General features: G+C 36.4%; 1 protein-coding gene across 1 annotated transcript; it reads left to right on the top strand.

Annotated features, from left to right (window-relative positions):
* The first annotated feature begins 820 nt into the window (after positions 1-820).
* LOC131435628 (protein suppressor of sable-like) lies at positions 821-12,962 on the top strand. The gene is made up of 6 exons (XM_058603714.1): positions 821-1,024; positions 8,423-8,753; positions 8,822-8,967; positions 9,022-9,309; positions 9,370-11,205; positions 11,347-12,962. Exons 2-6 carry the CDS (start codon positions 8,486-8,488, stop codon positions 12,394-12,396), a joined length of 3,588 nt encoding a protein of 1,195 aa, XP_058459697.1. The 5' UTR covers positions 821-1,024; positions 8,423-8,485; the 3' UTR covers positions 12,397-12,962.
* The last annotated feature ends 1,388 nt before the right edge of the window (positions 12,963-14,350 follow it).

Here is a 14,350-nt window from a genome sequence, read left to right as displayed (position 1 = left end):
GCAGTTTTCTCTGCTGTCGTTCAGCGAAGATCCTAAAAAGCAATATCAGTTTATTTAGTTTATGTAACTAGGACCTTAATGCCAATGAATGAACGAAATCATTTATACTGCAGCTGAATCGAGAATGGTTGAATTTCGTGTCTCATTCACATTTAAAACTGGACTGGATGAAAAGTTTTTCAATACAGGCTTCATGTATCCTGTGGGCCATATGCTCAGTCAATATTTGGCGGTTTTCTGCAGCTTCAATTACCGTCCACATTAACGCCATCATAAAAGATCCCAAAAAGGGAAAACAGATAGAACAATTTTTATATTACATTCGCAATAATTCAGTTGAACGCTTTCATCCAAGACCCGAACCATCTAAGAAAAATTATCTTTTCATGCCTATACAAAGCTTTTGGAATGTTTCAAAATTACTTCCTATTCATGACATTAAGTTATCCCAAATGCTTACTCGCTTCGGTATTTTGAAAACGAATAGTATCAAAATATTATTTAATTTATATTTGCACAAGCATAACATTTTATCATTTTGGTTCATTTTTTATGAATTGAATATGATCACACAACCTCACCGCACGTTTATGTGGCTTACTGGAAAATCTAGGTTCTATGTTTTCAGCTCGTATGCAACAACTATCTCTAAATGACGATGAAAGCTCTAAGTTCCGTTCGTTACATCGAAAGCACGCGATAATATTAAAAGCTATAGTAGGTACATTCAAATCGCTTATGCAGCAGGTGCATCAGTGTGTGTGATTGTCATCTACCAGTCAGCTCTTTTATGTACCTCCTCAACGCAGTAGTGAATCATTTCAGTTCTGTACGCGGAAGAATGCAGTCGTATTTTATTAATTTACTATCCAAAATCTAATCCAATTTTTGATCTTGGTAAATGCCATGAGAAATGTTAATGATCATCTAATCAAGGCATATTCAGTGTTTATTAATAGAAACGGAACGTATCCTGTTTATGAGTCATCAGTAAGCGGAAAATAACGGAAAGAAACTAAACATCGTTAGTATGCCAGATTTTTTCGTAATTTTCACCATTTTGCCATGTTGCTATCACTTCGAGCGTTACGTCGAAATTTCCAGTCTAAATCTATATGGAAAAGGGCTTGAAACATTTATATGGTCACAAACGCGTTAATAGTGAAATTAAATCGGTACAACAGAGTTATACTATCGGTCACGTCGTCGAAATCCTGTTTTCGAGAGCGAAACTCGCGATTTTTCGGTGAACTTTAGCAGGAACAAATGGCAGCCATCTTTGATTTTCTAGCCCAAGAGAAAATCGATTTCATTTACGAGGATGGGCGCGGTAGACAATGGCGCTAGAGGTTCATTTATATACAAGCGACATCGAATTCGCAGTTCATCCGTGTTTGTGTGAGTTATGTACTCTTGCTGCGGAATCGCTTCAGTCGTGAAAAGGTAGTGATTTGTGATTTACGCTTCTCCAGGGTCGCAATATAATAAACTTCAACATGTACTTGGTTGATTTTCTAATATTTAATTACACTTGATTACGGAAAATGCGTTGCAATTATGCTACGCTTTCCACAATGTTTATCAATTCACATCCAAATAGTGGAAACATTCGATCGAAGTTCAAGACAATAGAGGAAGGTAATGCCATCATATCCGATACAAGAATGCATTGAAGATCACGTCTCAATGCTTTTGATAATTGACTATCAAACATTTTTATATTTACAAAAACGTTTTTAGTGTTCAATCTGTTTTGTTGCAGAAAGATAATTATTCCAAAAACTACCCTTCTCAATTATCTTGATCTCAATCGATGTTTTTAGTTGAGTCTGTGTTAGGCTCCCCTCCATGACGCTGCATTAGGAGTGCGTTTAGTAGTTTCTCAAGTAACCAAGTGGGAATCATTGCTAGTCAGTTTATGATGTACAATATTTTTGACAAGTTTCAATGTGTTTGAAAAATAAATAACTTGTTCTAGAATATTGGGTATCTATAATTTTGAGTTTAATATGATTAATCATTTTTTCTGAATTCCCAAGCATCGATATTTTATAAATCTTGATTATCGCAGTGAATGAAATTGTTAGTGCGATTAATTGTATCGAACAATTGAAAAAGCATTGTTCTAAATATCGATCGATTTTGAAATAGGACAAATAGAACCAAATATTCCAAACAATTCATTTTAAATTGAAAATTTCGGCTGCGTAATTGAGAAAAGGAATGGTCATCTATTTATGAATTGCGCGTATGAAATAGCTGAAACGAAAAAACACTTTCCTTCGCTACGGCGGAATAAATCTGCGAAAGAACCAATACAAATAAATGAACTGATATTTTGTTTGTAATGCCCATTCCAAGTTAGCCAGGAAAAATTCTTTCAAGTTTTTTTTTTTTGATAATGGCTGTTTTCCTAGGATTGTAGGTTTCCCCTTGATCCACTAAACGAACCGTTATTATTTATCATTATGTTCACTGCCGCAGCCACTGTATTTACTCCTATACATGAGAGGACAGTAGCTCTGAACCTGTTACAGTGCATTAAAAAAATATTCGAATACACGATTGGTTATTGTTTGGATAATGATTGTTCACAATAACGAAGATGTGTGGTACTCCAATAATTTTTCTTTATCACAATTGTATTGATATTTCAGTGTTTGAGCAACACTCATTCTTGAAAAGAGCATTCGTCACTTTTGTATAACGGTTAAAAAGCCACCTGTCAACATTCACCCTCAAGAGAAATTATGAAGAGTTCACAACTCGCTGGGATTTATTCGTAACAGTAAACGAAAAAGAAAAGTTTTCTTTTCCGTCTGGTGTTAAAATGTATTCTATATTTGTAAAGGTTCATTTGCAGTTCCTCTTTAAAGTGGATGTTGACATATAGCTTATTGCCAGTAATACAAAAAACGCGACCATTTTTCTTTGCGCGAACATTTTAAATCTTAATCTTAGATCTTATACATTAAATCGTTTTGTTCGATATGCATAATAAATTTTCATATGTCGAGTTGCATATTTTTCCATCAAGACTCTCTTAGTTGGAAGATACAAACAATAGCCGAAAAGATCAATTTTTTACTCGAACTTTGTTAGTTTAATTGAACTGCTAAACTGTTTGCAAAATTTTGGGTATGACAAAAAAGTGATTGTTTTTTTTATTTAAAGACAGTCATTCGTCGAGAGATAGGTAGTACAGTTTATTTAAAACATGTAATTAATGGAAAAACTCGGTTACATGTACATATGGTTTGTTGTTATGGTAGGTAACGGTACTCTTGATAATCTCAAACTCAATATCCATATATTCCATCTGTTCAATGCAGTGGTTTAAAAGTTTAAAAGATAAAAATTCGTGCACTCTTTTCATCTGCGTGGCTACAACCGCAGTTTTGCACATTTTTACACTAGTTTTTGCTATTACATTGTTTCTTTGAATAGTAGCTAAAATAATGTCTTTGTTTACATAGCAATCAATTGTTTGTAGGCCTAAAAATCAGCAAAATAATTTTTGGATCGATTAATTGCTATTGGTACAGCAACCCCACTATATACATTTTTTGTTTTTTTTTTGCAAATAATTACTAAATCGAGAGAAATTCTCTAATAAATAAAATCATGCGAGTAATAACTTAGAATACATAACATTCATATCGAAGAAGTATATCTTCTAGAATCTTAGGGGAATTGAATTGAATCAGAGTTTACCTAGACAGTTACTGTATACGGCGGTGTTTACAATAGTCATCTTATTAGTCGGCGTATTGCGATTTTATTGAAGCCAAAATCTACGCTTCTTCTACCAAAGAAACTATATCGTATCAAAATTAGTGTAAAAACTGTGTTATATTTATGGGATCAGAATTTAAAAAAATCGCTCAGAAAAATAACTACTTTCATTTTTTATTCAAATGTTGATAATTTTGTTCCATTCATATTTATTTTATACATTTTTTACAAACAACTGATTTTTTGTCATGTTATGGGCCCATGAAAAATTGGTAAAATGTTCCAGGGCACAATAAAACATCGTAGAATCTAAATATGTCAAGTTTTAAAATAAATGCTGGACCGCAAAATTGTCAACGGATTTATATTCTATGATTTTTCAACGATACAGTACATGAAAAAAATAAAAATATTTATAAATAATAATGAAAACAAAATTCATATTTTTTATGCAATAAGTTTGTTTCTTGTACTATCTACTATTTGTTAACGAATAGTATGGTTTTGTTGAGAAAGTAAGATAAAATTTCATTTTACAATATCATTTATATTTTTTTAATGTTTTTCATACCAAGTCATTTAATAATCAAAAGGAATCAAATTATCATTATTGGAACAAAAATTAAAATAGTGCACTGAGTTCTTTATTATGCGGGGGTGAAAAAACCGCGTGATTGCGGAAATCCGCGTAACTTCGGAAACACGCGTAGAAAACACAAACTTATAAAACAAAATTTTGTTGCCAAATAGCTTCAAAAATCAATGAACAGAGATCTGGTGTTATCTAAAAAAACATTTGTCTGGAAAAAAATTATTTTGGGACTATTTGAGCTTTCCCAAATCGAACATTTTTATTTGATGCCAAAGGTCTTATAAATGCATAAAACATCGAGAGCTGGTGTAATTTAGAAACCAGAGAGTATTAAATATAACACAATTTCGACGTTTCATGCATTTCTAAGATGAAATAAGAAAACCGCATAACTTTGAAAATGTGTATAAAAAACCACGTAACTTCGGAAATCTGCATAAAACGAGATCTCAGAGTATACTTTTTTGGGCGATTCTGGCTCGTTTTCTTCGAATCCTTTGATATGATACTTTGAACAGATATAGCAGTTATACACCCTCATTCTCGTTTACGTCCGTATCGATCATACGACGAACGGACACGAATAAACCATTGTTCTTCAAATAAATGCCAAGCCATGATGAAATCACTTAAATTCTTATGTTTTGCCATATGCGAAACGCTAGAATGTATGCCAGTTTCGATTCAAATAATACGTGTATTCGAACATCATTCGTACGAATCAACCGTTCGAATACATTGAAACCCGTTTAACCGATTTCCAACAAATTTCTTTTCGAACGGAAAGGAAATTTTCAATCAAATGAAAAGTTTGTCAACATTTGAATAAAACATTTAGAAAGTATAGCAGTCATAGAAAAATTCTTGTTTTTTTTCTGGCGAGCTTCGAGCTTATTCGATATATGAGTGGCTTCAAGTTTTCACGCATAAAATTCACCATATCTAATAGGTACTTTATGGAAAACACACCATGGGTAAACATACTTTATTTTATATTGAATGCATGATTTTACCAATTTAATAAATATATCGAAAACATGACAAAATTGCAAGAAAAATGCAATATTAGATACTACACCAAGTTTATTTTCAAAATTTTATTTACAGACTTGAATAAAATTTATTATGAGTACATTTATTTATTATGTAGCATCCATTACTTCTTTGATGCTTGGAATCTTCCTAAAAACTACCTGGCAAATTGTTCGAGTGAAAACAAGAATGACTTGTTCACATTCGTTCGAAAGTATGTATTCATCAAGTAGTCGATACGGACGTAAACAAGCATGACTCCACAAATGATATCAAACATTTTTCATTACAACTTAAGTCTGTAAAAGAAATGATGAATTAATGTTGGATTGCTGTTGTTCTTATGTATGTGCGATGTTTGAAAGTGTGATTGATTCGAATGTAAACTGTAATACAAATTTGACATACTTTCGGACGTATCGCATACTTCTGTTAGGATGAATGACGATGATCGTTTTAATACATGAGATGAATGGAAGAGCTGAAATGATTATGGGTACTGTTATCCTATGTTAAAAAATAGAAGCAGTCGATTCAAAGCAAAGACTCAGCTTGAAGGCATGTCATGTTATATTTTATGTTATAAAGTTACGGTATAACCAGTCTCAGCTCTACTGTTTATATAACTTCATCTTACTCAATGTATTTTCCGAAAAGGTAAGATGAAAACTGGTATATTTGCTTCGAATTTTCGCGTCGATAAAATAAATGTATGCTTCTTTCGACCGAAAATATAAGTACCGATTACATCGTAATCCGTTTTTTAGGACGAGTAACAAAAGCGACTCGAAACCGTTCAATCTTGTTTCGGTGAAAATTGAAGGCAGTGCATTAGATTTTTAGGAATCAACTGCCATAATTTGTGATTAGTTATGGTTTAGGACTCCTTTATGTTACGTCAGTTACAACAAACAAACTTCTTCAACCTCACTGCAATATACATCAAGCATTTCAAGTTTGCTATATTTGATGAGTACAATCGAATAAACTTACTCCTCAATCGCAGGCAACGTGGATCTGTGCCGTATATAGAAGGCGTCTTTATTCATGCAAGTTCGCCACCAGCCTCAACGGCACCGAAGAGTCCGCAGTCCGAATGCTCGTCTCGATCGATCTATCTTGACGTTGTGCACCTTCTCTTGTACTGAACGAATCATTGCACAGTAGCCCCAATCATATCAAAACGTTTTTTATTTGTGCTTCATGGGATGATTTTATGGCTTTCATGTTTTCAGAAGAAGTTCTGTTTGGTCTGCTTCTTTTGGTTTAAACAAAATTATCATTAATTAACCTACGAGTGAGTTAAAAAAATTAGGTTGCCTACAATATGAGATAGACAACTCATGTCTTTAGAAAAGTTTATTTTTATAATAGTGTTTTGATCATATTTTTCAACTTTGTTAAAATTGGTTCCACATATTGCCAAATATTGATATTCAAGTATCAATGTAGTATTTTATAATTAATTTGTCCAAAAACATGCAATCTCTATCTCGTATTGCATGCAACCTAATTTTTTTAACTTACTTGTGGATTAATGACAACTTCGTTTATACCAAAAGAAACGGTATATTCCAAACAGAAATTCTTCTGAATACATGGAAGCTCCAGAATCATCCCCTGAAGCACAAATTGAAAAAAAAGGCAAAAACGCTTATTTTGATATGATTTGGACTACTGTATATGTCATTTTTCATTAAAGTGTAAGGGCAGTAATGATGAGTTATCCATACAAATTTGGAATATCATTACTTAGAATCATTAAAAATAGCATTAATAATTCTGATTTAGACATTTTAGCAACATACTTGGCCAATCGTAGCCGCTCGACCTTGACCTTGGTCCTCTCAGCAACGGATACGGTTCATGATTCATTCGCCTTCTCGTATCCCGCCTCACATGGTTCGTCATTTTGTCATGAACACCTTTTCCGGACTAGAATCGTCTTTGCTTTTCTCTGCTGATGTTATTATCGGCAGTCACCAGTAAGCCCATGTATACGAACTCGTCGACCATTTCGATATCATCACCGTCAATCTGACCTTGTACTGGGCGGCTGACATTACTTCCGGCCTCTTTTTTACATATACTCTGTCTTTAATACATTGATGCACATCTTCTCAAAGTTTCGTGACTATAATGTCAATATCATCAGGGAGATCAAGTAGGTGAACTTCCTGAAAATCGTGTTGCTTGTGTCTATTCTAACTCTTCTTAAAAAACACCCTCCAAAGCAATGTTGGCACACAAACACGAAAGTTCATCATCTTGTGTCGTACCATCGATTGGTCTTGCAGACTGATTTGAAATTGAGGAACATGTGGTGTACGGCACATTGTATTCACGGGTCTTTTGAAACATCTGTTCCATGGTAGTACGTTCACCAATGATTTCTGTATTATGTTGCCGAACGAAGTCACTTGCAATCAGTGATTGTCGACGACGTAGAATTTCAGTGTGTACTCTGTATGCGGCGATAAACAGAGTGATTGCGCGGTAGTTGCAGCCATCTAGCTTGTCACCATTTTTGTACTTAGCGCGCACGATTCCTTCTATATACTCCTTCCATAAAATCTCAGGCTCGTAGATATTGGTAATGATATAGTACAGCGCATCATTTTCTGTATCTTAGTAGCTTGGTAGTTGATCAACGCTAGCGGCCTTGCTCCTTCCAACTTCTAGGATATTTGGAGCCGACAATCTGTCTTCTTCCGCACTGTTTTCCACTACATCGCCGTTAAGATGCTCGTCAAAATATCCCTGCACCATTCGATCTTCAGAGTTTCGCATTGGTGTCCATCTATATATCGGTCTGTGGCACATGGCCCCTGCGTGATTTTAGTTGATTGGACGCATTGTGTAGTAATAATGTTTCATAGTACATACCTAATATCATCGCATCATTTGAATGAAGGTATGCGACAGAGACTACAGATCTCGCTTGAGTAGTTTTACAGGCAAAGTAGCATACACAGTATCAAAAGACCATTTTTCAAAGTGTTTAGACAACATGGCAAATTAGTTGATGAATATGTTGTAATGATTAATTTCTTCACCTATTAGCTAAAACTAGCCTAAGCAAAACGTGAAATCAAGCATTTTGCTATACGTATATAAATCATAAAAATGAGTGAACACGAAGACTTGGAAGACGGAGAGATCGAAGATGATGACGAAGATGAAGTCCAAGTTCTGCCAGAGAATGAATCGAATATCATTCCTGCAGTGAATGTTTCAGCTCAACCCTTGGAAGAATGGGATGAAGACGAAAAGCTTCATGAACCTAGTGATAAGTCTGAAAATGTCAAAAAAATACTCGATTCTAAAGCGCGACATACCGATGATGTGGCTGCCCCTAAAAATCTAAAACGAAGCAAACCAGCGCCGGTAGTTGGTAGGTTGAAATAAAGAAATTGGTTATCAATATTTTTACAGCTAATGGATTATTGTTGGTATCTGTAGATGACTGGGCTACCAGTGTGGAAAATGCCATCGCAAGCGCATTAAAAAAAGACGGCGTTCAACCTCCGATGCCATCAATTAGCAATCGTCACGAAGAAAACGAAGGAGAAACGCCTGCAAAACGAAAGAAACGAGACAAACAGAGGGTAGGTTAGATATGACATATCACTCATACATTACAATACAAATTTTCTCGGTAGAAAAAAACAGTTCCAGAAAAGACGGAAGAAATGGCTGAAATTGATCTTGAATACGAAATGATGAACATACGAGGTGGTAGTCCACGGCCGGTTCAGCATGCCGATCGAAGTGATTCTGCAGATAGCTACAGCTCAGACGATTCTCGTGAACGCGAACGGGAGCGAGGTCGAGAACGACGAGACCGTGATCGAGAGCGCGACCGTGAGTACAGCCGTCGTAAACGCAAAAATCGTCCTAGGAACAGAGGGAATCGGGATAATCGAAAACGCAAACGTGATGATTCCGATGTAAATTGTGAATCAACTTTCAGCAAACCATGCAAATAACTTTATAATTTATTTTCTTAGGATGAAAAGCAGCATAGTCGCCACAGTGGTCCTCGAAAAATGGAATTGTGCAAGTTTTACCTTATGGATTGCTGCGCCAAGCGGGAAAAATGTTTGTACATGCATTCCGATTTTCCCTGCAAATACTATTACCTGGGACTGAAATGCAAGGACAAAGAGAAATGTCTTTTCAGTCACGGTGAACCATTATCGGATGAGTTACGGATAATTTTACTGAAACATTTAGAAACGGCACCACAGGAAATACTTGGCGATTTTCCTCGAATAAGTCGGGAGAGTGCAAGCACCATGGTCAATGCAACGCATCGAAAATTAGTAGAGAAATTCGGAAATTCCGAAAATGTGAATACAACTGATGATGCAGCTAGTGGTAAAATTCCCTCGTTACTGGATATGATAGGAACAAGTGATCGGAATAGCACTAAAAATCGCCGTTCTAGATGGTGCGAGAAAAATGCTGCCGATATTTCAGAGGGAGGCAAAAAAGACACTGGAAGCTCACATGAGGATTTCCTGAGCCTAAAACATCTATCTGGAGTAATATCGGCAGAACAAATAGAAAATTTAGAAAAAATGGGTATCCATAATCTAGACCAGATAAATCAACTCACAGTAGCTCAGTTGAATGAACTTGGATTGAGTATTGGTCAAATACATGAACTGCAACTGAATTCTCTTAATATGAAAAAGTTAAGAGACAATATTGCAAAACAAGGGACCAAGTCGAATGATACAGAATTTCCTGAATCATCGACTTCGTCTCTTACTAACAGCAATAATGATCTTGATATGCGTATAACACCATCACATACTTCTCTGCAAAAAGATTCCTCGGAAATACACACGCTTGGTGGAAAGGACATTGATATGAGATTCCTCCCAATTGTCAGTTCAGCAGCACAAGACGCAAATGCTGCAAATAACCCCCATGCAACAGAAGAGAACTTAGATTTGGTTTCCACTTCCCTGGCCAGTCTTATCAAAACACCCACCGTGGATTATTCACAGTACCTCAAAGATTCAAATCTAAACGATGACGATGACATGGATAATACTGAGAATACAGACAATCTACTGATTGCACATGACGACGACGATGATGATGATGAGGAGAACAATCTCAAAATCAGCATTGAAGATGATGAACAGGAGGAAAAAGCCAAAAACAGCAGCGGAAACTGGGACAGTGATGATGAACCGCTTCAACCAAAACCAGCAATTTTTGATGAAAAATTGATTAATCGCTCCGTAACTCAAAAGATCGATTACTCCAAACCCTTTGGAATGTACAAATCGACTGAAGATGAACCGGAAACATTTGCCGACCCTGTACAACAGACACGGTTTGAAAGCAATGTGGAGTCAACGAAGAAACTGAACAGGCACGATATTCTTAGCCGAAAATCAATGTACAGTGCAAGCATTAATACACCCGAAAACTCTGGAGGAAAATCTCCATCAACTTACAAACAGCAAGTGTCTCCATCACACAATACGCAAACGATGGGATGGTCACCGAACTCTAGTAATACAGCAGCTACTATTACTGCTAAGACTTCTCATTCCGTAAAACAGTCGCGACCATCAATCTATGACGATCCGTGTAACAGCGAAAATAGTGATGACAGTGACCCCGAATCAAAGTCTTCAATGTACACAGATCGGGACAAGGACATGAGGTTAGGCTTTCTAAATTTAGATGCTAAGATTGGCGAAGAAGGAAGTCTTCTTAATGATGTAGATTTACGGTTACCATTTAAACCTATTATGACCAACTACATCCCGGCAACGGAGATTGACGGATCGATCACTTCGCATCCGCCGATCGTCTACAAGGTATGTACAATTTCTTCAACCATCAACATTAATTTCACGACAAACTTTGAACATTGATATATTAAACTGCCCCAAACGTTGAAGTTCCCTGCCATACTCACTGAACTATATGAATTATTAAGATGTATGTATTTTTTACAGATTAACGAGGTAGATATACCTAAACCTAACTATAAAGATATACGCCGTAATACGCCCCGCCCAGAGAGAACCAAAGATCCCAGACTGCGACGGATATTCGGTATTCCAAACGATGATATCAATGAGAAAAATAGCCCCAGAGTTGACTCATTAATTCCTGGAATGCGATCTCCGCCTTCTGCTTTGCCGCAGATGTCTCCTGTAGCAGCAAATGGCCCTGTAGCGCCTCGCTTAGACCCTCGAACGAAACGGAATCAGGAAAACAAACTTCAAGCAAATGAACGGAACAGCGCTAGTACAAAGCCTGGAAACCCTGCTCAGTTGGACGTACAAACTATTCTTCAACGATCTTCCTGGTACACGGATCTTAGTTCTAAACACAAAATTATGGTCAATCAACAGCTCGCGATTCTTACAACAGAGATGAAGAAATTCCACAACTCAGATAAATCTCCTGATCTGTTGGCAGATTTCATGCAACTTTTAGCTGGTAATCAAATGCTGCAGTTTATTTTAACCAATCTGAACGTATATGTTGATGACTCTGTGGCGTTTTGTGATGTACCTCTGGTCCCTCCGCAACCCCCGCCATTGATGTCTGTTCCTCCACCGAACCTAGGACTTCCTGCGATGGGAATAATTGCTCCAGTTGGTATCCCACCTCCTCTAACGAAGCCACCATCACTTTTCGATCTTCCCCGGTTTAACTGCCCCCCCGAAGTCCGACCTGGTTTGCTTGGTGTAGCGCCAAATATGCCTTTTGAGCAATTTTTAGCTATGGGACAAGTCAATAAAAACAATAACCCCCCACCTCTGTTAGAAGAATGGATCGATGATTTCGACGATGGTTTAGGTGGTGGATTCACTCCTAACTATGAACGAAATATGGGCAATTTTAATAACATGCGCAACAACTCCATGAGGAACAACAATAGAATGGGTAACTTTAGAAATAATGAAAGATGGAATAATTCAGGAGGAGGTGGTGGAAACAATCAGAATCGCCGGAACAATAATAATTCACGACGGAACATGGATAAAAAAAAGTAAACAAACATCGATCGGTAATAGCAGAATTTTTGAAAGATACATTTTTCGAAAGATACATTAGGTGGTAAATGTCAATAAGTTGCCTAGATCACACTGTTCTAGGTATCACCTATAAATCTTTCAAATATGAGGTATCTGAATACTTCTGTTTCCGACTCTATGTATCATGCTTTTTTTTCAAAATATGTAAATATTTCATAGGCGTTATGGTTGTACGGTATGAATGGGATGTTTTTATAGCCGGGAATGAAATTTACTCATTGCTGTTACATAGGGAGCGTGTATCTATATAGGCGATATTGGATTTGTGTCAGGATGCGCAAATTAATTTGAGTTTTATCAGCTTTAACTTGCTTCGGTTACAACTAAGACCAGACCGTATTAATATGCCCAGGGTCACTGAATGCCACAGTTAGTTGTTTGAGGCAACACCAAAACAATAGTAATTAGTACTACCTTTATAGCCAACTTAGTTTTTTAAGAATTATTGTAATATGTACAGATAAACCAGAGAGATTATCCCAAGAAGCGAATGTTCAAATATTTGCATAAATATGCACCGACTATTTCGTTCATTACATTACTCTTTATCTATCACATGCATGAAAACCCACTTTCAGCGAATGATACAACCGCCATTCGGTAAATGATGTATGATCAACCGAAAACAGATGATGCCTGCGACATTGCAATGTATGCCTTTTTTACAGGTTTCAATTGGATATGACAGTAAAGGTAGGTAGCGAAGACTCACTTCAAAAGTAATCCAGATTTTTTGTGTTTTTTTTTCACTATCCTTTAGAAACACTATCACTGTTTAAGCCACTACAAGTAAACGATGCTAACCACATATGTCCTTTTACAGTTACGTATTTTGATAAATAAATATATGATCATCATCAATAAAGTACAGTACGTACTTATGGCGATGATTATGGTCATATGAAATAACCGAAATATGTAACAAGAAAATCGTTGTTTTGTATCCCAATGATAAAGTTTTTATTCTGATATGATTCTCCTATATCTTGGAACATTAATATCACTCTCGTCTTCTGATATTCACCCTTATTCTGAATAACGACGTATTGATAACGCTAGCAAAATCAAAGGTAGCTAAAGGGTGATTTTTTAAGAGCTTGAGAACTTTTTTAAACAATAAAACGCATAAAATTTGCAAAATCTCATCGGTTCTTTATTTTAAACGTTAGATTGGTACATGACATTTACTTTTTGAAGATAATTTCATTTAAATGTTGACCGCGGCTGCGTCTTAGGTGGTCCATTCGGAAAGTCCAATTTTGGGCAACTTTTTCGAGCATTTCGGCCGGAATAGCCCGAATTTCTTCGGAAATGTTGTCTTCCAAAGCTGGAATAGTTACTGGCTTATTTCTGTAGACTTTAGACTTGACGTAGCCCCACAAAAAATAGTCTAAAGGCGTCAAATCGCATGATCTTGGTGGCCAACTTACCGGTCCATTTCTTGAGATGAATTGTTCTCCGAAGTTTTCCCTCAAAATGGCCATAGAATCGCGAGCTGTGTGGCATGTAGCGCCATCTTGTTGAAACCACATGTCAACCAAGTTCAGTTCTTCCATTTTTGGCAACAAAAAGTTTGTTAGCATCGAACGATAGCGATCGCCATTCACTGTAACGTTGCGTCCAACAGCATCTTTGAAAAAATACGGTCCAATGATTCCACCAGCGTACAAACCACACCAAACAGTGCATTTTTCGGGATGCATGGGCAGTTCTTGAACGGCTTCTGGTTGCTCTTCACTCCAAATGCGGCAATTTTGCTTATTTACGTAGCCATTCAACCAGAAATGAGCCTCATCGCTGAACAAAATTTGTCGATAAAAAAGCGGATTTTCCGAATGGACCACCTAAGACGCAGCCGCGGTCAACATTTAAATGAAATTATCTTCAAAAAGTAAATGTCATGTACCAATCT

Source organism: Malaya genurostris, chromosome 3 (assembly GCF_030247185.1).
Source record: "Malaya genurostris strain Urasoe2022 chromosome 3, Malgen_1.1, whole genome shotgun sequence".
NCBI classification, from domain to species: Eukaryota; Metazoa; Arthropoda; class Insecta; order Diptera; family Culicidae; genus Malaya; species Malaya genurostris.
Note: the sequence above shows the minus strand (reverse complement) of the source record. Positions and strands in the feature narration are given on the sequence as shown.